Consider the following 25,506-nt stretch of genomic DNA (forward strand, 5'->3'; position numbering starts at 1 on the left):
TGCATGTCATTGTTCTTAATCATGTAGAATATATTTTAAAATCCTTTCTTCTATAAAACATGAACATAAAAATTTTATAAACTCCAAGGTCACATTTTCCACTTTGCTATTAACTATAGCCTACCTTGCTTTGCTTCATAAAGAACTAATACACAGAGTTCACACCTCCAAAAATATCTTCAATGAAAAGTTACAGAAGTCTTAAAATATTTGGAGTTTTTCCATCCATATAGATTTATACCATTTTAAGATGCAAGCATTATATTGCAAATCTGTAACTGCTAGTCCACAATGGGCTGTAGTCACATAATTATATCAATTGATAATGTTTTGGCACATTTGTATATATTTATTAATTATACATTATTTCCTTTAAAGCTATACATGTTCATATGGACTGAAAGCCTTCAAAATATTTCTCGGCAGCAAGGAATTTCATTCTTTGGTAGTACCTATATTTAACATTTAAAATTACAGAGCAGAATTCAAATCAATAAGAATTATGTCTAAGTTTTTACAAATCATAAAATTTCCTTTTTCACATGTGCAAACGAGCAACTCTTTTTTGGTACAGTAGCTGGATTTTTTCAACTGATGAAACCAACCAGTTACTGGAACTCTGTAAAGACACAGGGTCCTACGATTTAGGAACAGAAAATTCTGGAGTAAGAAAGAACTTGAGTTGTCTACCTTCAGATTCCCAGCAGCGGTGAGCACGGACTTCACGGCTCTCATGCCGTAGTCATAGTGATGTTGCGAGGACAGTTGCTCTGAGCACAGGCGGTAGGTAGCCACGATTTTTACTGAGAGTGGCCGGGCTGTGACAAACCCACAGGAGTACAGGACTATTTCAGCAATCATGGCGTAGTCAGGCACCATCATTGCTACTGTCCGAAAGAGAGCCTGGAGGAGTGCAGAAAAGGTATTTTGGAAAAGACCATTGTAAGGCAACCCTACTGTGTATTTCCTAACGTGTTATGACTGTGTAGCTTTTCTGCAATAACTTTCGATTACAACATCCAGATCATATAGATAAAAACATTTTAAAAAAGGGTTTTTTTTTGTAATTGTTATATAATAAATATCATTAACTTCTGTATCACTGTTTTTCCTTACGTTATGCTTTGAGAACACTCACAAACATTCATGATACTTAGATTTTGGGTGAATTATTAAATCACATGCTGAGTATCACTTATGCTCTATTCTTCTTGGGAAGGGACAGGTTATAGGGAAGATATATTCAAGTCTGCTGGGATGTCCAAAAGCTCAGCTTTTCATCTGGGCTGGTGAGAAAATGCATGCTACTGGGAGACCAGGCTTCAAGCGAGGCTGTCTTGGAATCTGTTTAGTTGTAGTCTGCAGGCTAATCAGATAACTCCCAATAACAAGCCTATGTTAGATAAATAAGGTATTTTGAGATATTTTCAACCTTTTTGAATTTGTAGCCACCATGTCAGTCTTTAAGAAAATTTAAGTTTAGGGGCGCCTGGGTGGCTCAGTGGGTTAAGCCTCTGCCTTCAGCTCAGGTCATGATCTCAGGGTCCTGGGATCGAGCCCAGCATCAGGTTCTCTGCTCAGCAGGGAGCCTGCTTCCTCCTCTCTCTCTGCCTGCCTCTCTGCCTACCTGTGATCTCTCTCGCTGTCAAATAAATAAATAAAATCTTTAAAAAAAAAAAAAGGAAAGAAAGAAAGAAAATTTAAGTTTAGAATGCTAGTATGTGTCGGGGCCTACTTCAATAGCTCATACAGTAAGTCAGGACCTTTGTGTACTAAAGAGAAAAATGGCAATTTTTTTTTCAAAGTGGGCTCCATGCCCACTGTGGGGTTTGAGCTCCCAACCCCAAGACTGAGAGGCACACGCTGTAGTGACTGAGACAGCTAGGCATTCATAAAAAAAAAAAAGGGTAATTTTGTTCAGATAGTTTGTAAATATCTTCTAGGAATTCATTGAGTTTCCTGAAACACAAGGCAAATAGGAAAAAAAGACATCTTGCCTAACTGATCTGTTATGATTATTCCAGGTTGAGAACAAATAAAAGACTGGCATTGAGCAAGAGCCTTCCAGTGTGTTATGTTAATTACTAACTAGAGGCTTAGGACTGCTCTTTCAGTATGGTGACCATTAAATAAAGAATAAAATGTTAAAAATATACAGCTTGAGCAAATAAACTGGGAAGAGAGAAGCTTAAGCAAGTGCTGGAAACCGCTACATACTTGAGGAAAAGAGAATGTAAGAGAATTACTATACAGATGGTACCTCTTTAAAAGGGAAGGTTCTCAACAACTATTTCTTTTCATGAATAAAAGAATGAATGAATGAGCTGGTCAGTCAGTGGGTCCCTGACTTGGTTCGGGTGGTGTGGTCTTTCTAGGACAATATTAACTGCTGTTAGTTTCAGGTGAACATCCAGGTCTGCGTGGTGTAGGTTTCCCCCTGACCACATCAGATATTTCACAAATTCCTATTCAGAGTGTCTCAGACACACTAGCAATATGGCCGTGGAACACCACAGAACAGACAAATCGTGGCCAAGAGAACAAAAATGGACAGTGGTAAAGACATTTCATGGGGTCATCATGATGTTCGTCTGCTCAGAATCACCCAATGGGAATCGATTTAACATGGATTCCCACTGATCACAGAGAAAAGCATCCCACTCAGAATATTTTTAGGTGAATATTCTAATTCAATGGTTCTCAGTATGTGAAAAATACTGATAGGATATGGTGTGAGAAATAATTTGTTAGTAATAGCAATATGTTTAAAGGTAATTTAGTGCTCTTAAAAAAATTAAGTTTGATTTTGGCTTAGCCAATGACATACTTTCTTGAGTCTAAAAGAAGAGTATAGCTCAGGTATCTTACCAGGGCTTGAATAAATTGTGATACAGGTAATCAACACGAGCATTATCCCTGTAAAAAGCTATACACGAGGTTATTGACTTTGTGACATTAGAAGATCTAGAATATCTCCATTTCACCATGGCTTCTAACATGCAGCTATTCTGAGAAGTTTATCGAATACTGATTCTTCAGAATAGTTTTAATATTAAACACAGCATCTCTAATGTAGCAATGAGCTTCAGCAATTGCTCACTATGCAGATCTTATCTCGATGTATAGGATGTCAAAATGGGACTATTTCCATGAAAACATCGGTGTAGGGAGATGGCAGGACAGATACAACTGGGTCCGAGTTCCAAGGTTCTTGTAGATCAGGCCAAGAACTTTGAACTTTTTTCTGTAGGCAAAACAACAACAACAAAACGCAATAGCTTCTTAAGTCTGGAAACTATAGGATTCGATTGCTTCGAAGACACCGGTAGGATTATAATGGGGAATTCACAGTAGCTTATTTTCGTAGGGAAGAGACTGGAGACAAGTGAGCTGCTGCAGTAAGACACACAGCGGAAGAATGAGGGGGGATGGAAGGAATGTGTGGCCTGGGACTACGGAAGAGCAGCGAGAATGATAATGCCTGGTTTTGGCGACAGGCTGAGTCACTGGGTGAAGAGGAACGCCTCAAAGACGACTCTAAAGACATTCTCTGCATCTTAGTAAGTTGTTTGTTGTTTGTTTTTTGTGGGCTCCCCCCCCCCCTTTAAGGAAGATCTGTTTCTTTCTTTTCAGACTAAGACATTTTTTCAGAACTGTTCGGTATTTCCATTTGTACTTGAAAACAGATGTTCTGTGGCTGCTCTAACCAAGAAGACTGCACAGTAGGAAGAACAACAAAGCTATGAGAAGTTGAGAGCAGCTTTTGGCCTGAAGGAGAAGATGCATCACCTACAGAACCACTAGGTGGGTATTTTGACGCCATTTCAACACGCATAGCCCATAAGACTGTGACACATTCTGCATAGCACATGAACGGACCCCGCTAACAATAGCTCCCGCTTATATGATTAGCTAGTCACAGGTTTTTGCCTTTACAAATACTATGTATTCAGAGTGAACTACTGAAGAAAAGAAAAATGTAGGCAAACAAAAAACTACTACAAAAATAGCTCCTCAAATGTAATTCGCAATGAAAACTGCAGAACGCTTCTTGGATAAAAGAGGATTTACCAGTTTTTATTTTTTAATCATACCTTCCTTCACTAAGGCAAAGTATTAAAACATCTCATCTAATACATAAAAGTGCATGGAATGGAAATACTGAAATGCATTGTAGCAATTAGTCGAATCAAAAGTGTCTTCAGGGCGCCTGGGTGGCTCAGTGGGTTAAGCCGCTGCCTTCAGCTCAGGTCATGATCTCTGGGTCCTGGGATCGAGTCCCGCATCAGGCTCTCTGCTCAGCAGGGAGCCTGCTTCCTCCTCTCTCTCTCTCTCTCTGCCTGCCTCTCTGCCTACTTGTGATCTCTCTCTGTCAAATAAATAAATAAATAAATCTTCAAAAGTGTCTTCAGTGGAAAAGAAAAATTCCTCAACTAGTCTAAGAAGCTGTCAGCCTAACATGGGAAGACCAGCTTCGAGTCGGAAGACTTGGCTTTGGATCTGCAGTTACCACTGCATTATTCTTCAACATTGTTCTCCATGCTCTAGCCATAGATGCAAAAAAATAAAATGCAATAAATAAAAAAAAATGCCCAAGATACAGGGGAATGTCCTATTTCTCTCATAATCAAGTTTTTGTTGTTTTTTTTTTTTTTTAAGTGAAGAGTCTAGTCTATTCAATTAGCAAAGTGCTTTGCTTCTTTTATCAGGAAAAATAAATTAGTGTTGGGTATAAAGGTCAATTGAGAATTGATGTGGGCTGTGAATTATTTCAACCTCTGTTGGGAGGCTATTTCGCAACACAGCTCTTTGTCTTATGACCATATTTAAGGAAATATTTTAAAAGACAAAAATCTCAAGTAAAAACTGCCCATTGCAATATTATTTATGATGAAGGAAAACTAAAAGCAACCTAAGTGTCCAACAGTAATATGCAGTTCCGTAAATTTATTTACAGTTTGAATTATGTTTGTAACAATGGGAAAATTCTCATAATATTAACCTGAAAAAACAACAACAACATTCACAACTGCTGGATTCTACCATTTAAAATTTGCCTTTTAAGAGATATTTAAAACTGCAGGATACAATATAGTAAGCAATAGAATGAGTATCTTTTTCAGTATTTCCTATATTTTCTAGTTTTCTGTAATTATCAGTCTTTAAATGTCAGTTTGGAAGTTGCATCCACTTTGCTCATTCACTTTTTAACGGTATTCAAAGCTTTTAAAAATGATTTTCAAGGGGCACCTGGATGGCTCAGGTAGTTAAGCATCTGACTTCAGCTCAGGTCATGATCTCAGTGTCCTGGGATCAAGCCCCAACGTCATGCTCCCAGCTCAGTAGGGAGCCTGCTTCTCTCTCTTTCTCTGCCCCTCCCTCTGCTTGTGCTCTGTCTCTCTTTCTCTAATGAATAAATATAATCTTTAAAAAAGTAAAATTGTTTTCTGAAACAGTTTTCTAAAATACAATGTCCAAAACAAATATTTTGCATAAAATTCAAGGAGAGGGTATCCTTTCTTTTTACGTATTAACTTAGTATAGTACAGAAAGGAAACAGATGATCTAATTAGCCCTTCTGTACCTTCAGATTATCCGGCAGTTCTGATCGCCCAGCATATCCAGGGTTCATGGTTATAAAGACAGCACATGTAGGGTCAAGTTTTAACTCAGTTCCTTCGAACACTAGTATATCGACACCTGCATTAATACCTGTGGGTCATCAAGAATGAAATGACTTAGCAATTCCACACTTAAATGCAACTTGTGCCATCTGTCATCCTCCATATTTCTACTGTTCTGACATAATGCAAACACAAACCAGTCCATTACCTCTTTGGATAGTAAGAATTTGTTGAGCAACCACAGACAGTACTTCCAAATCAATTCTGTTAAACTCATCAAAGCAAGCCCAGGCTCCACAAGATAACAGTCCCTGGGAGAAAAGAGTAATGAAATTTTTCAATTTTATCTGATTAAATATTGCATTGAAATGTTGCATTTTCACCTGATATTTTCAAGGATTTAATATCCTATCAAGGAAATTGCTTATTCACCTTTATCTTTAAAGACAGCATATTATTATTATTTTTAGAAATCCATTATTCTACAGGAGTAAGGAGTTTGATCAATTGGAAAACTGTCCATTTGATCGATAGCTTTTTACTTTCTGTGTATCTTTTGACATTTAGATGTATACCCGTAATCTCAAAGTCTTTCTTGCTTTTTATATACAAGATGATTTTGTTTGCTTTTTCTATATGAACTTCATAGAGTAGATTGTAATAATTCTCTAAATAAGATGACGTCTGTTGCTAATGAGACTATTTTGTGGTCTGAGTCCCTTAATAGACAACTTACACAGTTTGAGGCCCTAGTTTGTACTTCTAACTCACAGCTACCCACAAATATGTGCCATTTGGGCATTAAAGAAAACTGGACCACCAAGCTTGAGTAGCTCAGCCAAATTCAAATTTACTTAAAAAAATCAATTCAATATTTATTGAATCTGCATTCTGTAGATTGTATGTGTGTATATATACACACACACGTGTGTGTGTGTGTGTGTGTGTGTGTGTGTGTTTCACTGAGTAGCTGGTATGTTTCAGGCATGATGCATGTATCTTTGATGCAAAGAAACTAAGACTGTATCACACTAGATGTTAAGTAATTAGTACAAGGCCACAGAGCTAATAGGGGCTGACCTTGGATTTGTACACAGTTCCATCTACTGACCACACCGAATTAAATGAAAATTCTGTCCATTTCAAAGAATAGCACATTTTTATTAGCTACTATGACTTTAATCTCTACATATAATAAGAGGATTAGAAACCACAGAAAACAAAAAATACTTATGAGTCACACATTCATATAGTTATCAGAATTGTGAGGTTCTTAATAGCAATTCCCATGTCTTTTTGATCCTGTACCCTATTATTCAGCATGATCCTCACACAAAGTATCTATATAACCAATATATACTTATCAGTAAGCAACTTTAATACTAAAAGTATATGCTGTATCAAGGAATTAAGAATATCATTCAAAAATTGAGTAGTACGTGCCAGACTTTTCTTAAATGTTTAGGAATATAATGGCTATTCAAACTAAACTACACAGAGACTCTTTTTGACTTACTATTCTTTCTTAAAAATCATGACAACAAGGTTGTATATCACTACAGAGTATGATTAAAATGGTCATTTGTCATTCAAATGTTTTCTTGATGTTATTATAATTTTGACTTTTAAAATCTTATCCTAATTGTTTCAGCATCACAAATATAGAGACTTTTTTTTTTTATATTCCCAATCTGTTATAAAATAACCTTGCCTATGCCAGCCAGGAACAGCTTACTGTATAGGGTAGGATTGGTATATGTATTTCTTGTTAGTTTGGATTTCTTTTTAAATGTTACCTTTTCTGAAGAAATTTTGGAAAATAATGACAGAATCTTAAAAAATCAGAATTACAGAATCTTTCAGAAAAACAGACATAAATAAACAGAACCTATAATCTCTAATGGGTAATTCTATGTTTAGCTGTTCCAACTAACATTTTAAAGAATAACAGCCAGTTAGCAACAAAGGGCTAAAATGACCAATGAGTCACAGCTTTATAGACAGGAATGTTACATTTTTAATTCTTCTTTTGCAATCTTACAGATGGGAATCTGTAGAGTGGGAATCTGACTCAGTATAAGAAAAAAAAAACAAAAAACCCAACAAGAATTTTAAGTTTGCAAGAAAAGATTAACTACAAAGTATCTATGAAAAGTAAATTACTGAATCATTAACTGGTTAATAATAAGAGCTACAGATTAAAGACTTTAGATTTCCCACAGTCTTTACATGATGTCGTGGTTCTCAAATTTTTAGCGGCCTCAACATACTGAAGGCACAGCCCTCCTTTCTATAAGTCATACTGACCCACAGCAGCAGGCACTGGAGACAGGAGTAGAGCTCCTTCTCCGGTAAGCTTGTGAAATAACCCCACTTCTCTGGAGAATAGAGATAGTGCTTATTTTACTTAACTTACAGTAAGTCTTTTACTTGCATGACATTCTGTTTCATTATAAATAACTTCCCTCTCTGAGCTGTTATTTTGTAAAGAAATGAGTCAATTCAAACCTTAAAGAATTTTCCTAAAGCCAGATAATCCAACCCATCAGAACAGTTGAAAACAACACATTGTTTGGCCACTGCTTTTGCTAAATCTTTGGTAGTTTCGGTCTTTCCAGTGCCAGCTGGCCCTTCAGGAGCTCCTCCAAGGTGCAGGTGGAGGGCTCCAAACAAGGTTCTGAAATAGAAGAAATAAGCAATCTTTATAAGATAATGTCATTTTTAATATATATTATGGAAAGAGGAGAAGTTTAAACTGAGAGCCAAATTTGCCACTTCCTCTTCAATAATTTCTTCCTTCCCATGAACCTCTGAGAATCTCTGACGGTGGCCTACTTTACCTGTTACTGTATTTCACTTCTGAAGCGCTGATTATAAAGGACAGAATCAGAGCAAGCACACTTGGAATTCAACGCTGATCCTGGTCAAAATGGGGAATTCTGCTGACGCCAAACCACCCCTCCCCGCAACTGCAAGCACTCAGAAATGCTCCACAAAAAAGTCCAAATAGTAACTTTTGAAATACCAGCCATTTCAAAAGCATGAAAGAGAAATCACCAGTGAAGAGGGAATGCAAAGCCATTGGTAATTGAGTGCTAAAGCTAGAGAGGCGCGTGTTGTTTTGGGATCTGCATACAAACACACGCAAGTGTATTTACAACCACACGGAAACAGAAAAATTCTTTTTTTTCTTTTTTTTAGATTTATTTATTTGAGAGAGAGATCTAGCAAGGAGGCGCGGGGAGCAGAGAGAGACAGAGAAAGTCTTAAGCAGACTCCGTGTTGAGCTCAGAGGCCGACACGTGGCCCAGTCTCACAACCCTGTGATCAAGACCTGAACCAAAACCAAGAGTTGGATGCTTAACCAACGGTGCCATAGAGATGCCCCCAAACAGAAAAATTCTTATATTGAGTAAGGTGAAGAGCTGGAATGGATTCACGTATATAAACCCAAAAGCCTTGGAAAGCTGGTTTATCTCTAAATGGAAACTGAAATTACTCTAGCAGCCTACTCAAGAAAGACGAAGATCAACTACAGAGGAGACAGAGGAGACAGGAAGGGCACCCTTCATGGCGGCTTACAGAGGAGACAGGAAGCGCACCCTTCATGGCGGCTTACAGAGGAGACAGGAAGTGCACCCTTCATGGCGGCTTACAGAGGAGACAGGAAGCGCACCCTTCATGGCGGCTCCCAGTGGAAACCCTTCGTGGGGGTAGGGCCAAAATTTTCAGTATCCATGGGCACATGAACCCAAACTGAGAAATGAACACTGAAATGTTGTTTTGGACCAAAGAAAACTCTAAAGCTCTTTTAAGAGATAAATGTGACACTGCTCCACATGGACACCTCCACAGCTGAGAAAACAACCCTTTCCCAAAATGAGCTCATAAGTAAAACCACAGAGAGAGAGAGAGAGAGACATCAAAGTTAAGAGTCTGACTTGCAGTGGCAGATGGACAAAGGTGCGGGAGAATTACCATATACATGGTACTCGGGTTTCCTGATGGTTTATTTAATGAAATCTTAAACAAAAAGCAATAGACAGGGCCGACTGGGTGGTACTACTGGTTAAGGGTCCAACTCTCGGTTTTGGCTCAGATGTGGTCTCAGTGTCGTGAGATTGAGCCCCGCATCATGCTCTATACTCAACACAGAACCTGCTTGACTTCCCCCCACCTCCATCTGTTCCTCCCCCCCACCCACTTTCTCTTTCTCTAAAATAAATTTAAAAAGCAAGAGACGTAAGAAAATTGTGAGAAAAATCAGTTTCATAAAAGAGAAAACTTGAAATCTAGCAATAAAAAATACAGTTATTGGACTTTTTAGAAAGTTAACAGATTAAATGGCAGAGTAAACATAAAGAGCAGAATTATACACAAAATAAATAGGAGGAAATCACCCAGGAAGAGACCAAGATGGGATATCAGAAAAGCTGAGAGACAAAGAAAAAAAAAAGTGAACAGGAAAAAAGCAAAATCTAAAAAGCATTGGCTGTGGGGCACCTGGGTGGCTCAGCAGGTTAAACATTTGACTCAGTTTCAGCTCAGCTCATGATCTCAGGGTCCACGCACTGGGCATGGGAGACTGTTTAAGGTTCTCTCTCCCCATCTTCTCTACCCTCCTTCTCACTCCCTCCCCCACCCAAATAAAAAAGTAAAAATGAATGGCTGAGAATTTACCAGAATTGAAGAAAGATATGAACTGAAAAGTCTCAAGTGGGATACATAAAAACTCACCCACATATAGTTACATTACAGTGAACCTCAACAATAAAGAGGAAATCTTAAAAACCACGATAGAAAAAAAATTACCTACAAAGGAAACGCAGTAACAGACAACTGAACAGTACCAATGAACACCAGGAGAACAGTATCTCCAGGGACCTGAGGGGAAACTAGGTTCACTTACAGTTCTATACCTAGCTATCTTATCATTTAATAAAAGAATGAAGACCATATTTCGTCTAAAAAGGCATTTTTAGACAAAGACTGTTAGAGCTCACTACTTGCAGAGCTTCGCTGAAACCATTACTAAAGGATATTGCCTAGTAAGAAGAAAAATGAAACCAGAAAGAAGGCAAAGGAAGAAGCAATGGTGAGTTAAGACAATGATAAAGTTTTGGTAAAAAATATAAATACCAGGTATAAGAAATGCATAACAGAATATAAATAGAGCAATCTATGCCAGATCATCTTATCTTACAGATAGGGACATTGGTCACCTAGCACCAGGCATACAGAAAGTGGCTAGGAAGCTTGTAAAAGAGAGGTCAAGATTAAAGATCTTTGGAAAGAGCTGTTAGTGTGTTGTTTATTTCCGGTCCCTCTGTAGAGAAGAATGAGCTTGCCCCTCTCCCAAACTACCTGAGGGGCTTTAGAGAACTCTTCAGAAACCTTGGCTCACTGACCGACCCCTGGAGTTTGTGTAACACAGGAACGGCGAGTGCAATTATGACTTAAAATATTTCAAGTCAAGAGAATGTCTATAGCTATTCCTGAGGGCAGAGCTGGGGAAAACAGTGACAGTAAGAGAGATGTAGTCATACTACTGGCAAAATAAATGTGTATTTATCAACTGACCAGCTCTAGATCCCACCAGAAGGAAGCTAGATTTGGGTCATGTTGAATGGGACTCTGTGGAGGAGGCCCACCTAACACCAGAGAAGACACCAAGGTGAGTGTCTGTGTGTAGCTGACCTCAGAGAGAGGCTGAAGCAAGTCATCAGCACCCACCAGAGAAGGTATTTTCCACAGGTGACTGGTAGCGGGGTGGGGTGGGGAGGATTTCCAAAGAACCAACATAAATGGCACATCTAAGCTTGTGTCTTCATCGAGGACACTAAACAGCCAAGAGATAGTTTCCACACAAGACACTTGTCACCCATGAAACCACCTCTCCCTTTGCTTCTCCCCTCCTCCGTCAACCCCAAGACTGGAGGAGCCACGGGTGAGCTATGGAGGGATGAATGCAAAGGACAGGGATAAAACTGACAAAAGAAGAAAAAAACTGACGAAAGATTGACCACACTTGCCTCCCCGGATAAAGGTCTTGGGCTTGTGTCAAGCTCAAGCTGGGAGAGAAGGGGAATTTCAAAGTGGATGAAAGATGTTGGCTTTGATGTTAGACCTAAATGGACTTCGACCATCTGAAAAAAATAACACTTTAATTTCGTTCTTGAGACAACTTGGAATATGGGAAATGCAAACTTGGATTAAAGTTGTTAAAGCCCTTTTATTGTTCAGAAGCATAATAGAAAAAAATTTCAGTGTAAATACTCATGAGTTACCTAATGGAGATATCCAGAAAGCATGAAGCACAAGTTTACAGGGGAGACCTTGGCTGGAGATACAGACTTGTGGATCTTCAGAATGTAGGCTATTAAAGCCTGCAAGTGGACTTGAACATTTGGGAAACTATGAATCATGAGACAAACCACCACATGAAAACAGAAATCTAGAAAATTCCGTGTTTCAGGGGAAACAGCAGTCTGCCTCAAAGGATCCAAAACAAAGAGAAAGTTTCAAGAATAAAGATGAAATGCACAATGTGAATAACAATAGCAATATTGGGCAATACTTATCTCCAGAGCTAAGAGGAAAAAGCCAGCAGAGAAAGAGAAATTGAAGATCAAGTTGAGAAACATATTAAGAGCCTAGGAAAAGGGGTGCCAGGGTGGCTCAGTGGGTTAAGCCTCTGCCTTTGGCTCAGGTCATGATCCCAGGATCCTGAGATCGAGCCCCACATCAGGCTCTCTGCTCACCAGGGAGCCTGCTTCCTCCTCTCTGTCTGCCTGCCTCTCTGCCTACTTGTGATCTCTGTCTGTCAAATAAATAAATAAAATCTTTAAAAAAAAAATAAAAGAGTCTAGGAAAAGATAACATAGGATACATTTGCCAAGTGGAAGATAATCTTTTTCTTTTAAAGATTTAGTGGTCTAAGGGTGAAATTTATTTCCAATAGACCCTTAAATTAGTGAGTTTACCTGTAACATCGATCAGTGAGCGGAGTAATAACCAGTCGAGGGGAATTACCCAGATACTCATATCCATACCGTAAGCCAGCATTGATCATCTTTGTTTCTAAATTATTCTCCTAGGAGAAATCAGAGAAAATGAAGTTAATTTAAATAACAACATTTTAAGTAATATGAAATCGCAAGCTCCTTAACAAATAACTGTCAAGTTAGAAACAACATCTTTAAAATTCACTTTTCAGAGGGAGCTGGGTGACTCAGTCAGTTAAGCGTCTGCCTTTGGCTCAGGTCGTGATCCCAGAGTCCTGGGATGTGGCCGGGGTCAGGCTCCCTGCTCGGCTTCTCCCGCTCCCTCTGCCCCTCCCCCCACCCAGTGCTCTCGCTCTCTCAAATGAATAAATAAAAAATCCTTTAAAAATTCCAATCAGACATCATTAATTCAGTAGAAGAATTGAATATCTAATCTCCTTGGAAAATCTGAAGTCACTGGCTTCAACTTTTTCCATAGGTATCTGTGGAAAATATATTTGTTCCTTTTCTCTCCTGTATTTTCTTTTCTCTTTACTTGCTTGTGCTTTTTAAATTAAGGTATAATTGACATATAACTTTAATTTCAACTGTAAACATAATTACCGAATATTCATGTATATTATAAAATAATCACAGTAGGTCTAGGTGAGATCTATCATCACATGTAAGTACAGTTTTCTTATAAGAATTTTAAGATTTACTCTTAGCAACTTTAAAAACGCAATATGGTATTATTAACTATAGTCAACATACAGCGTGTTACGCGCCCACGACTTATTCATGTCTAGAAGTTTGCAATTTTTGATTCCCTTCCCCCATTTCTCCCACCTTCCCACTCTCAGCCTCTGGAAACCACCAATCTGCGCACCATATCTGTGGGCTTGGTTTGTTTTAAATTGCACATTTGAGATCATATTGTCTTTGTCTGACTCATTTCACTTAGTGTAATGTCCTCAAGGTCAATCCATATTGCTGCAAATGGCAAGATTTCATTTTTAACAGCTGAATAATATCCCATTTCCATATATACCACATGTTCTTTTTTTCAAATATTTTATTTATTTATTTATTTGACAGACAGAGATGACAAGTAGGCAGAGAGGCAGGCAGAGAGAGAGGAGGAAGCAGGCTCCCTGCTGAGCAGAGAGCCCGACGCAGGGCTCGATCCCAGGACCCCGGGATCATGACCAGCCCCGAGTGGAGGGCAGAGGCTCTAACCCACTGAGCCACCCAGGCGCTCCTCTACCACATGTTCTTTACTCATTTGCCTGTCAGTGGACATTCAGGCTGTTGCTATATCTTACTGGAAATCTCGCTGCAGTAAACGTGGGCATGCACATACCTTTCCGGGTGTTTTTGTTTTCTTCAGGTAATACCCAGAAGTGGAACTGTTGGCTATAGGACAGTTCCGTTTTTTATTTTTTGAGGAGACTCCATCGTGTTTTCCACAGTGGCTGCACAAGTCACATTCCCAGCAGCCCTGCACAATGGCTCTTTCTCCCACATCCTTACCAGTGTTTGTTATCTTTTGTCTTTTGATAAAGCTCCTTCTGAGAGCTGCGACAGGCTCTCTCGCGGTGGCTTCCATTTTCATCTCCCTGACGGTGAGCGATGCTGAGCCTCTTTTAGTGAACCTGTTAACTGTCTGTATGTCTTCTCTGGAATAATGTCGATTCAGCTCCTTTGATCGTTTTCAAAACAGGTACTTTGTGTTTTTGTTATTGAGTTGTAGGAGTTATTTATATATTTTAGAGGTTAACCACTTCTCAGACGCAATTTGCAAGTATTTTCTTCTGTTCAGGAAGCTGTCTTTCATCTTGTTTCCGGTTTCCTTTGCTGGGTGACACCTTTAGTCTGATGTAGTCCCACTTGTTTGTTTTGCTTTTGTTACCAGATCAAAAAAAAAAAAAAAAAATCATTGCCAAGACTGAATTAAGGGGCTTAACATCTGTTTTTTTCTAGGAGTTTTATGATTTCAGGTCTTACATTCCTGTCTTTCATCCATTTTGAGTTCACTGTTGTGTATGATGTGCGACAGTGGCCCAGTTTCAGGATCTCCTACGTGGCTGCTTAGTTTTCCCAACACTATGATTGAAGAGACGTTTCTTTCTCCATTGTATATTCTTGGCTCCTTTGTCATAAATTATTTGAAATATAGGCCTAAGTGTACTTCTGGGCTCTCTGTTCTGTTCCATTGACCCATGTGCCAATACCATTCTGTTTTGATTACTGTGGCTTTGTAATATAATTTGAAATCAGGGAGCCTGATGTCTCCAGCTTTGCTGTTCTTTTTCAAGACTGCTTTGGCTCTGGTACCTTTTATGGCTGCACACAAATTTTAGGACTGTTTTATTTCTGTGCAAAATGCCTTTGGAATTTTGACAGGGATTGCATTGAATCTATAGATGGCTTTGAGTAGTAGGAACCTTTTAACAACATTAATTTTCCAATCCACAAGAACAAAATATCTTCCCATTTATTTGTGTCTTCTTCGATTTCCTTCACCAACATCTTAGAGTTTTCAGTGTGTGAGTCTTTCACCACCTTGGTTAAGTTTGTTTTTAGGTATTTTATTCTTTTTGATATAAGTGGGGATTTAAAAAAAATTCTCTGATAGTTCATTGTTCTCCTATATTTATTAATTAGTTGTTCGATTCATTTTCACTTCAGAGTGGATATTATATTATTGCCATTTTACAGGTAAGAAAATGGATACTTACAGACAGTAAGTAACTTGCCCAGGTCATAAATCTGGTAAAGGAAGGGTCTGGCATTTAAAATTGCTCGCAGGGAGCTCTTCTCCACTACCTCTCCTGTGATTTTCCGGGGTCTGGTCCTGACCTTTTCTCCTCCCACTCCATACCTTTAAGCCTTTCACAGACGTGAATCTGCTCAGATTTTTCCCCCCGACACAGGGTGAATTTTTGAGTCCGGGTCTCCAGACGTCCTCAGCAGCTTCCTCCACGCTCGGCTGGCCCCACCTTGTCCGCTGTGCTAACTGTTCTACTCCTCCTGCCTTCCCAGTCGTGACCACTGTCACCACCCCTCCAGGTGTCCGGATAGAGCCTTCTTTCCCGATCGTGTTTACAGTTCCTTCAGTTGATCAGCAAGAGGAAACGTATTGTGATTAAATCACAATAAAAGTCTGATTTTTTAATATTCTTTAGATATATCAAAAAAATCTAAAAATGCAATTTTAAACTGCCCAGTTCTGATATTTTACAGATTCAGCCAACATAATGACTCATTTAAAATGAGTAATTTTTTAATAATCACTCAGTTTGTGTGTGTGTCTCTATGTATATGTATTTATACATTTGAGTATGGATTTGGGTATAGATAAAGATACAGTTTTTTGTACAGATGATACACAGTCTTTGGCTGCCTTAATCTTTAGTCTGGAGAATGCTTGTGTGGGTATAGTCAGCCATCAGCAAAAAATCCTGTATTACTGACACTATTCCCCAGGTGAGGAAGCAAGCACAAATGAAAAAGCTATGAGCTGGAATTGTCGCGCAATAACATTCAGTGATATCACTTACTTGCCAATAGTACCTAAGCTGACTTAACCACTCGAAGTCAGATTCATCACTAACTTTTTTTTTCACAAGTGTCGTGAGGACATCTCTAGCATGGACATCCAGCACCACCAGGGCTCCCAGAGTAACACGGTTCTGCTTGGACAATTTGCCACGGACCAAAGTCACAATATCATCAATTTGCATGTTACATTTTTCCAAGTATTGCTCAAGAGCCTGAAAGAAAATGAGATATAATTATCGTAATCAGAATTTTTCTGAACAAAAAACATTTTGAGCTAGTCTGAATAAGGTATTTCTGTACATTTTTCCCCATTATGACCTAATTTAAAAATAATTTGTTTTTCTTGCTAGGAAAGCATTAGCTGAACAAGGACAGTCTGGCCAGATGCAGTGGACGCACGTGGTTTGTGTTACTCATCGGCCCTCCCAGGTCTATTTCCTCTGCGGTCCGCTCCGCGCTCCCGGGGAGCTGTCCATCACCTTGCCCCACTGCGGGGCCCACAAGGGGTGGGAGGAGGCGTGACCCAACCTGAGCCAATCATCGCTCTTCCCAGGACCGGCTGTACAGGCCGAGGGTGGGAAACAGCGCTTCTCGCTACATTTGGAGGGCCCTGAGAATGCCTGTCTGAAGCCACTGCCAGCCTTCATCCCCAGTGCCGAAAAGCCCGCCAGAGACTGGCAGAGCGGAAGGATGTAGGAAGAGAAGCTTCAGCAGCACCAGTGCCCCGAGACCCCGGACTCCAGCGGCCTTGTGGTCCACCAGGCCTCCAGGACTGCTGGGTAAGCTTGCTGAGCCGGTGAGCAACGCTAGTTCTGACAGCCAGCCTTGCGCTAGTTCTGACAACCAGCCTTGCTTTGGGACCTGTTTTTTGGTGGGAGTAAACCGAATCAGTAAGTCAGAAAAAAGAAGAGGGTCTATAATGACAATCAAGTTTGAGTCAGTGAGAACCGCTACGCTTAAGGGAAGGGTCAGGAGGCCCCAGCAGGCTGCTGTGGTTGTGTCCTCCACTCCAATAACATTTAACAAACACTGGGCCCAAGGCGTGCATCGCAGTCCTTCAGGACCAGGTAATTGGTCCTGGGAAGCATTTCCAAGGACCAAGGAAGCCTTTCCAAGAATAAGAAAAAGTTTAAAGGACCGGCAAACAGCAAACTGTTTCTCTAAGGGGCACTTTCCTTAGTCCTTGAATGATTCTATCTTTATTCTTAAGAAGGTAATTTTTTCAAAAGTTTGGTGCTTGAACACTGTTGCCATCATATTATTTACCTGATCGATTGCTATTAATTCTCTTCCTACGCAGTGAAACGTAAACTTCTGCCCCACCTATGTTTCAGTAGATGTAAGTGTTTAAATTCTTGGAATCAATTAGTGAATTTAAGTATGTTGAACATATAAATTAGTAAGAACCAATTTGATTCTAAGAACCTAAGCCACACCATTGGGCGCATCTTAGTTTTCTCATCAGTAAAAGTGAGGATCATGTGAACCTTACTGGTTCTTACAGCCTATAATTCAACACAAAACATAAAATAAAAATTTAATGTTTAGACCTGACAGTACAAATTATATGTCCATAAGAATTTATTACTACACACAGGAGCAGAATGTTTTCTCCTATACTAGGAAACCAGATTTAGAATGAAAATTTAACTTCAAACTGTGATAAACTGAGTTCTTTAGGAACAATATTATATGAATCAATGATAATTTAGATTAGAGAGATAGGGAAAGCAATCATGATATTGATAGCATTTCTGTTACATTTTCTTCTTTGTGAACCATTCTGCACAGGGAGTGAGCAGATGAATCTAAAGGTAACTACTATTACATTCTGCCAAAACAAACCCTATCTGAAATCAAATATTTTTATCAAACCTAGATCCTTCTACATATGCAATGATACAATGACTCAAAATCACACAGTATTTGCCATATCCTGAGCTCGGTGATAGCAGCAATTCTTTCATTCATTTTACAGTCCCTCTCATGCCTCATGCAGACTGGTTCCACAATCACCATTCACTGCGTAAAGAAATCAGACAGGTCCTTTGGGAGCATGACGGTGTGACACATAGGGCTTCTGTAACATCAAGCTCCAGACAACTTGGGATGTTTGCGGGAAGTGGAAGTATCCAGTGCCCCAAGAGGCTGCCAAGAGTCTCGAGCTCCACCAAAGTCATCAGTTTCAAATATGAACCGCACATTAATTAGGGGAAAAATGATCAACACATACAATCCTAGAACATATGCTAGCCTCCCATGATAAAACTACATGTTAAATTTTTAAAACACCAGCAGGGCTATAGAATACTAAAACGTGAGCCTTTCATGTTGCTGCTACAGAACTTGAAGGGCCTAAACACGGATGAAAGACAAGCAGGCACAAGGTGCGCAGATCGCGATCAAAGGCTTCATGAAACAGGGGAGTCGCAAGCAGATGACTAGGAATTAATTTTTTAGGACACATACAAAGCTTAATTTCATATCATGAACCTTAGCTATGAAAGCACCATAAAATGCAACAGAAGAGGGCAGTCTTGTGAGCAGCAAACAGAGGTGTAACTTGCTAAGAACTTTTGAGTCTGCGACACTGAATCACCCTCAAGTAGCACAGGTTCTCATCTCCCTTTCTCTGCGAACAACTCCATACTTGCATCATGTGACATGAGCAGAGAAGAACTGAATAGACTGATAAATGAGTCAGTAAATAACCCAATCTCTGCTATAAACAAAACAAAACTCCTCTTTGTATCTTCATGCAATGTGATAAGAATTACGGCAGATCGCTTTGAGTAGAGGACACGTGGTCATGGGAGTGACCTGAACTACGTGTCCCTCGAGATTCAAATTCTGCTTGGGAGAGAACTGGAAGCTTGAAAAAGGTATCATTTACATTTAATGCTGGACATCAACTCCTGCCTTTTGCAGGTTGCTTAGAGTGAGACCAAATAAAAACATGGACTTGACAGAGGAATAGAGGTTTGATAAATACCACATTTAAACGGAAGAAATTTGGAAGATGCCTACAAATTTGTCTAATCTGCTCACATTTACTTCTTTGTTCCCTGCAGACTATGTCCCCACAGTGGCTAGTGATAAAGTTAGTATCGTGATTTGGAGAGCTGACCAGCAAGCAAGGAGGGAGACCCAGGAATCTCACGTTGCCGCGGTAGCCTGCATTGGTGAGAGAGGAAACCCTCTGTGTGGGGAGGTTGACAAGTGGTAGCTTAAAAGTAAAGAGAGAAAATGAATTCTCTAGACTCACTGAACAAAAAGAAAAATACATACGGTGCTTGAAGCCAAGAGCCCACAAGTAACTCCAAGAGCTTACTGCTGTGAGGGAAACCCCTGTTCCCCAATGGCCTGTGTTCCATGAAGACAGACTTTTTCTGGGAAAACCCTGATTTCCCCTCTGCCCTTATTCCTTTCTACAGGATAGAAATAAATGACTTGTTGCTAAGTTTGACAGAACTAAGCATGTGTCACACAGCTCCTTCCTCTATGGGGTCTGCCTGGTTACAGAGATATTAGTTTCTCTCAAACCTTAACACTATCAGCATTCAACAGTACCTTAGAGCTAAAGACAATAATACCAAACTCCATGTCAAAAATATATTTAAATTCCATGATTTTAAACAAAAGATCTATGACTACTACATTCCAGTTGTCATCAGACATTGCATCTGTCAACTTGATATCATTTCTCAAGGACAGGAATGTTGTGCTAATTGTGGTTTCTGTTATTAAATACTAACAGAAATCCAGTTAATATTACTAAATTAGGATAACTAATATATTACAATATTTAAAACTAAGAATAACTCAAAATATTCAAAAATCAATAGATTAAGAATAAAAATGAAAACAGTCAAAATTATTCAACCAATATTTTGTCTTCATAGGGTGGTTTTACTCAAAGCAGAAAAGAGAATTACATTATTTTTCCTCCTCATCTTTCTGAGTTTAGGAAGTGTCTTACTTCTATTACCATTCTATTTTTAAAGGTACAAAAACGTACCGGATTGAGGCTCAAGTACCCTTGATGTTTTAAGAGGACTGTCTTTACTTGGTTTTTTATAATTAGTGTATTCTGGCAATAGTAGTAGTTGAAAAAATGCTGAAAAACCTGGGGGTAATAAAGCTTACCTCTTGTCCTGTTGCAATAGCTGTTTGTACTTCCATCGTCCAAAAGGTTTGAGATACACAGAGTACGGTCTGTCCTGGCCAATCTCTCACCCAGTTAATTCGCATATCTTGTGTATAGGCGAGCATTGCAGCTCTGATTACCTAATTGGTAAGAAAAATGCAAAGGATCATTTTACAGTTTACTTGAGTGAGCTAAACAATGAACAGCTGACCTCCTAAACAGACTAACTCATACTGTTCAACTTTTTACATCTTAGTCAATTACAAGGACTCAAAGCAGTGGTTAGACAATTTAAATTCAAGTTTATCCATATACCTGTGACCGAAAAAATACATTACATAGCACTTTATTTTGTTGATACGTGATCAATCTATGTGCACCATATTACATCAAATATTCATTTGACAAGATGTAGCCACAGATATCTTAGATGCTTTTGGATTGATTAAGCACAAGCAGTTTTATTTTGAAATATAAATTTAAGTCATTCCAAATGAGATCTGTCAAATCCATCAAATAGATAATAATTTTCTTTGAACTGCATCAGATCCCCATTCAGCCATGGGCTGATGAACACACGCACACTGAGGCAAACCACACAATTCCTCTCAAGTTCGTTCCGTGTTTCCAGACCTCACTTCTTAATCTGTAGTTGGATGCCCGAGGTGATGATGACCAGCTCAGGTGTATAATTCATTTATGGAGAGCTAAGTACTAAGAAAGCCAAGAAGTCTTACTTATGCTCTTTACTGCATGTTTTATGTCAAATTCATGTACTTCTCCTCCATATGTTTTCAGTGGACTGACATATCCACTTTTTCCACCAGGCGTATTGAGAAACATTCTAATCGTTTCTGTGTATCGACCAAAAATAGTAATGTTGCCTGTGGGGTGAAACCCACCTTCATGCTTGATTTCAGAGAAAACTGTCAAAATTAGATTTTTCTGAGAAATACATAAAGGATGTATGAACCGTTCTGGATTTCTAGTCTAGCAAGATATTTATGGAGCTGAACAGAGATGAAGGGCAGTGTTGCTGTGGATAACAAAGAAAGTTTCAAAGGCTAGAAGGAGCCACAGAAAGGGGATGGGAGGCGCGCGGAGAATGGAAGGTGCTGTGCAGAAATGGCAAGGAGGGGTAAACACACGTTCTAGAACGGAAGTACCATAGGTAGATGGGAAGTGTGGAAAGAACAAGAGGAAGGCATTAAAATCTAAATCACAACTTCTACATAGTTGGATGAGGAGAAATATGATTGTGAAAAGTTGTACAATATTGTGTGTAAGATGTATTTATTTGCGCCATATAAAATATATGTATATATACATATATGAATTTATATATATTTTGGAAATAACATACACATGATAATCTAGTAAAATAAAGGGGCAAACATGCCAAGAACGTGACTTTTTAAATTAAAGTGACCCCAAATTCACTTAATTTAAGCATGCTTGAAAGAATGCAAATACATACAGTAAAACATAGTAACACACATATCTCTCTTTGTGGTACTTTATGCTGCAGTTGAGTAACATATTTCAGTAACACAAACTTATACATACACATTTAGGGATGATACTTCCTACATAATTCCTTTCTATCCCTCTAAACGCTCTGGAATAGCAACCAAAATAACTTTCCTAAGCGCTTTGATAAAAAATTTTAAAATAATAGTTGTAATAGTATTAGGCCTAAAAAATGAGTTATCACTGTGCACATCAATTAACAAACCATATAACCAAGACTGCTGGGTCGTGCTCAAAGTGGAATTCATCTACATTGCTTACAGCTGCGTGTACGGGAATCTTATTTATCAACATGTATCAAGGCCTATGAAGTCTCATCTCTTTGACTTAGTGGTCCCACAAATAAGAAGTTATCATAAGAAACAATTCAATCAAAGAAGCCAGTTGTATCCACGTGGATATTTAATGCACAATAGGGAGAAATGACTATATCTACTTAAAAACTATTATGCAGGCAGATATTAAAACTATACTTAAGAAGAGAAAGAAGCACTTAGACACATGATATCCACTGAACACTTAGATTCTTTTTTTTTTTTTTTTTTTTAAGAATTTGCTTCGCTTCTTTTATTTATTTGACAGAGATCACAAGTAGGCAGAGAGGTAGAGAGAGAGGAGGAAGCAGGCTCCCCGTGGAGGAGAGAGCCCAATGTGGGGCTCGATCCCAGGACCCTGGGACCATGACCTGAGCTAAAGGCAGAGGCTTTAACCCACTGAGCCACCCAGGTGCCCCTGAACACTTAGATTCTAATGAATTTTTTCAATAATGTGTGAGAGAATCTGAAAAATCAGTGAAAACTGTTGTTAAGACATCATACCATATTTCCTTCTCATTCCTGCTCTCAAGATTCCCAACTCAATCATGATTTTTATTCTCGCTGAAGAACTTGAATGTTAAGTCCACATTACAGGGAAAGAATGAATTTAAGTGCTCGACTAATCTATATTTCTTGCCATGACTTGAAATTTTCTACTAATAAAAATAATTATAAATGACTGAGTTGGTGTTTTATGAGACATGGAAAATATGAAGTGACTGTTAAAGAAAGTATTTGTGATTTTCTAACATTTTGGTACATATTTTGTATATATACAGGACAAAAAGATTCACTATAGAAACATACATGCAGGGAGACTGATGTGGAACTAAAGAGAGATGCATTCAAGGCAAGACTAAACATAGACTTTATACACCAAGGTGTGTTGGATTAATAATGAAAGAACCAGCATGTGGTTGCAAGAAATAATGGAACTTATGGCTAACAACTAAGTTTTCTGTAGTTTCAATGGTATTTTATCCCACTTTTCAAGTGAATTGCCATGAAATTAATTTCATAGACCATATCTCTGTCTTTAAGTTATCCATTACAATTGAACTGGCAATTCACGACTCAATTTCTGTCTAAAAAAAAAAAAAAAAACAAAACAAAACAGCGCATTTATTAGTGATACACTTTTTACATAATCTCTACCAAAATGGGGCTCAAATCCAGGTCTCTGAGAGCCAGAGTCACATGCTTTGCCAACTGAGACGCAGGTTCCCCCAATGATACATTAATATTCCACATCTTTACTGGAAATAGTGATAAACACAGCGAAGTACCTTGTGGATGGATTTAATCATGACTCTCTCCAGCTCCACTAACCATTTCTCCACCTGGCCTCTGGCTTTGGCCGTTGAAATGGTCTCTGTGAGCTCCACAACCTCTCCTTCACTACTCTTCATGTGAGTGATGTCTAAAGTTTCTGTAAATTCTACTTTTGCAATTCCTTCAAAACATTTCTTCAAGTGAGGTTGCACCCTGTCGGGGGAAAAATGTTTAAGAGAATTAATCAAATTAAAGCAATTCCTTATCTGTCAGTGTTCTTTGTGTATCAATCTTCATTCACAACGTATAAATGTGCATTATGTGTTAGGCCCCTACTCGATGCTGTCAGAGATGAAACACTGAGGGGGAACAAAAGACATGATCCCTGCCTGTATGGATTACACAGTCCAGTAGGAGGTCATCATTAATTGAATAATCACAAAAAGATCTGCTAAACTATAATTATAATAAGAGCTACAGAGGAGACACCGTGAGGCTTTGTTTCCAACACAATGAATTAAAAGTTGTTAAAAGTAACGTAAGGAGCAAACCCGTCTTAACTAACAGATAACACACTAATTGGAAGAATCTTCAAATGCACAAAACTAACTTTTTCAACTGGGATCTTCATAGACTACTTACAAATTGTGAACTAGGTTTAGCACTTTACATGCTTCACAGTTTGCTAGATCAACTGCTTTGAAGGTTTTCAACTATAGTCATTGTAATAGAGATGGGAAGGGCTAAAGTCCTCATTTTTTGGCATGTTACCAGTAACCAGTTGCAGTCAATAGGCAATAAAGAGGCATAAAAATTCAGATGGAAATCTGAGCCTAAATTAATCTTTTTGTCTGGATTACTTATCTCCGACTTGGAAGGCACAAGGCACAAAACTAACGAATTTAATAAATATCCGTTCAGTTCCTGCTATAGACTAAATATACACATTCTTCTAAGGAATTGAGAATCAGCATTGGGGGAAAAAAAGTAAAAAATCTCTGCCATCACAGAGCTTATATTCTGCTAGGAGAAATCAGACAGTAAACAAGTAAGTACATTACCGAGTTTGCCAGATTATAAAAAGTAAGCTGAAGGAAAAGAGGGCAGAGGAGATAGTCCGGGCAAGGCGGCTGGGAAGGCCGGCACGGTTGCCATTTTAAATTCAGTGTCAGGGGAAGCCTTCCTGAGGGGCAGACATTTGAGCACGTTTCCACAAAAATCTACGGGAGGTAAAAGAATTCATGGATATTGAGATAAAGAGTATCTTATGCAAAGAGGACAGTACGCCGAGAGAGGAGGCTGCCTCCTCTCTTATAGTGGAATTGGAAGGACTGTAACAGAATGAACAAGAAAACTAGTGGGAGATACCCAGGAAGGATAATGCGGGACCCCCTGTGTGGGTCACTGCAAGCCTCTAGAAGAGTGAAGTGTTCTGAAAAACCTGTAAGAGAAAATAAAGTATGAAATCCTCCCCAACTTGTATCACATGTGGAAAAATATCCCTCAATGATATTATGTTTGTAATAATTACACTGGTTACTGATAACATTTAGAATATTCTTGAACATAATTATATACATTTAGATTTTACCTTATTTTAAAAATTAATTTAAACAGATAAACACATAGCCATGTGTTTACATATATTACATTTATATATATTACACATGGCCATGTATAATATGAGTTACTTACCTAGTGGGATCTTTAGTCTCAGACAGTATCTCAAGAAGTTCATCATTAGACAAGAAAAAGAATCTGGGGAAGAAGAGACGTTTCTTTTCCAAATATTCATTAAGTCCTTTAAGAATGAGTTCCAAAAGTTCATTTGATTTTTTCAGCCTTTCCAGCATTCTCTCAATAGTTACAACTTGTAGAACATGTTTGTCCTAAAAATGAAAAACACCCAACTCAAAAATATTAGGTACCAGCTTTCTTTGTATTCATATTACACAACTAGGAGATTACATGTTTTTAATTGAACAAAGGTTAACCGAAATTTAAAGCGAATATTTTTTTAAAATAGTCCTGCATAATCTAGGTCTAACTAGCCTCTTAAATTAGTAAGA

General features: G+C 38.7%; 1 protein-coding gene across 1 annotated transcript in view; it reads right to left on the minus strand.

The window, feature by feature from the left end:
• DNAH7 (dynein axonemal heavy chain 7) overlaps positions 1-25,506 on the minus strand; it is a 250,612-nt gene that overhangs the window by 143,689 nt on the left and 81,417 nt on the right. The window contains exons 20-28 of the mRNA XM_059393094.1: positions 25,133-25,326; positions 23,442-23,650; positions 20,318-20,448; positions 16,171-16,383; positions 12,608-12,717; positions 8,133-8,301; positions 5,833-5,935; positions 5,585-5,712; positions 613-903 (exon numbers count right to left, since the gene is read on the minus strand). Of these exons, the coding sequence (XP_059249077.1) occupies positions 613-903; positions 5,585-5,712; positions 5,833-5,935; positions 8,133-8,301; positions 12,608-12,717; positions 16,171-16,383; positions 20,318-20,448; positions 23,442-23,650; positions 25,133-25,326 (1,548 nt within the window). The remainder of the gene's footprint in view (positions 1-612; positions 904-5,584; positions 5,713-5,832; positions 5,936-8,132; positions 8,302-12,607; positions 12,718-16,170; positions 16,384-20,317; positions 20,449-23,441; positions 23,651-25,132; positions 25,327-25,506) is intronic.

Source organism: Mustela nigripes, chromosome 3 (assembly GCF_022355385.1).
Source record: "Mustela nigripes isolate SB6536 chromosome 3, MUSNIG.SB6536, whole genome shotgun sequence".
Classification (NCBI taxonomy): Eukaryota; Metazoa; Chordata; class Mammalia; order Carnivora; family Mustelidae; genus Mustela; species Mustela nigripes.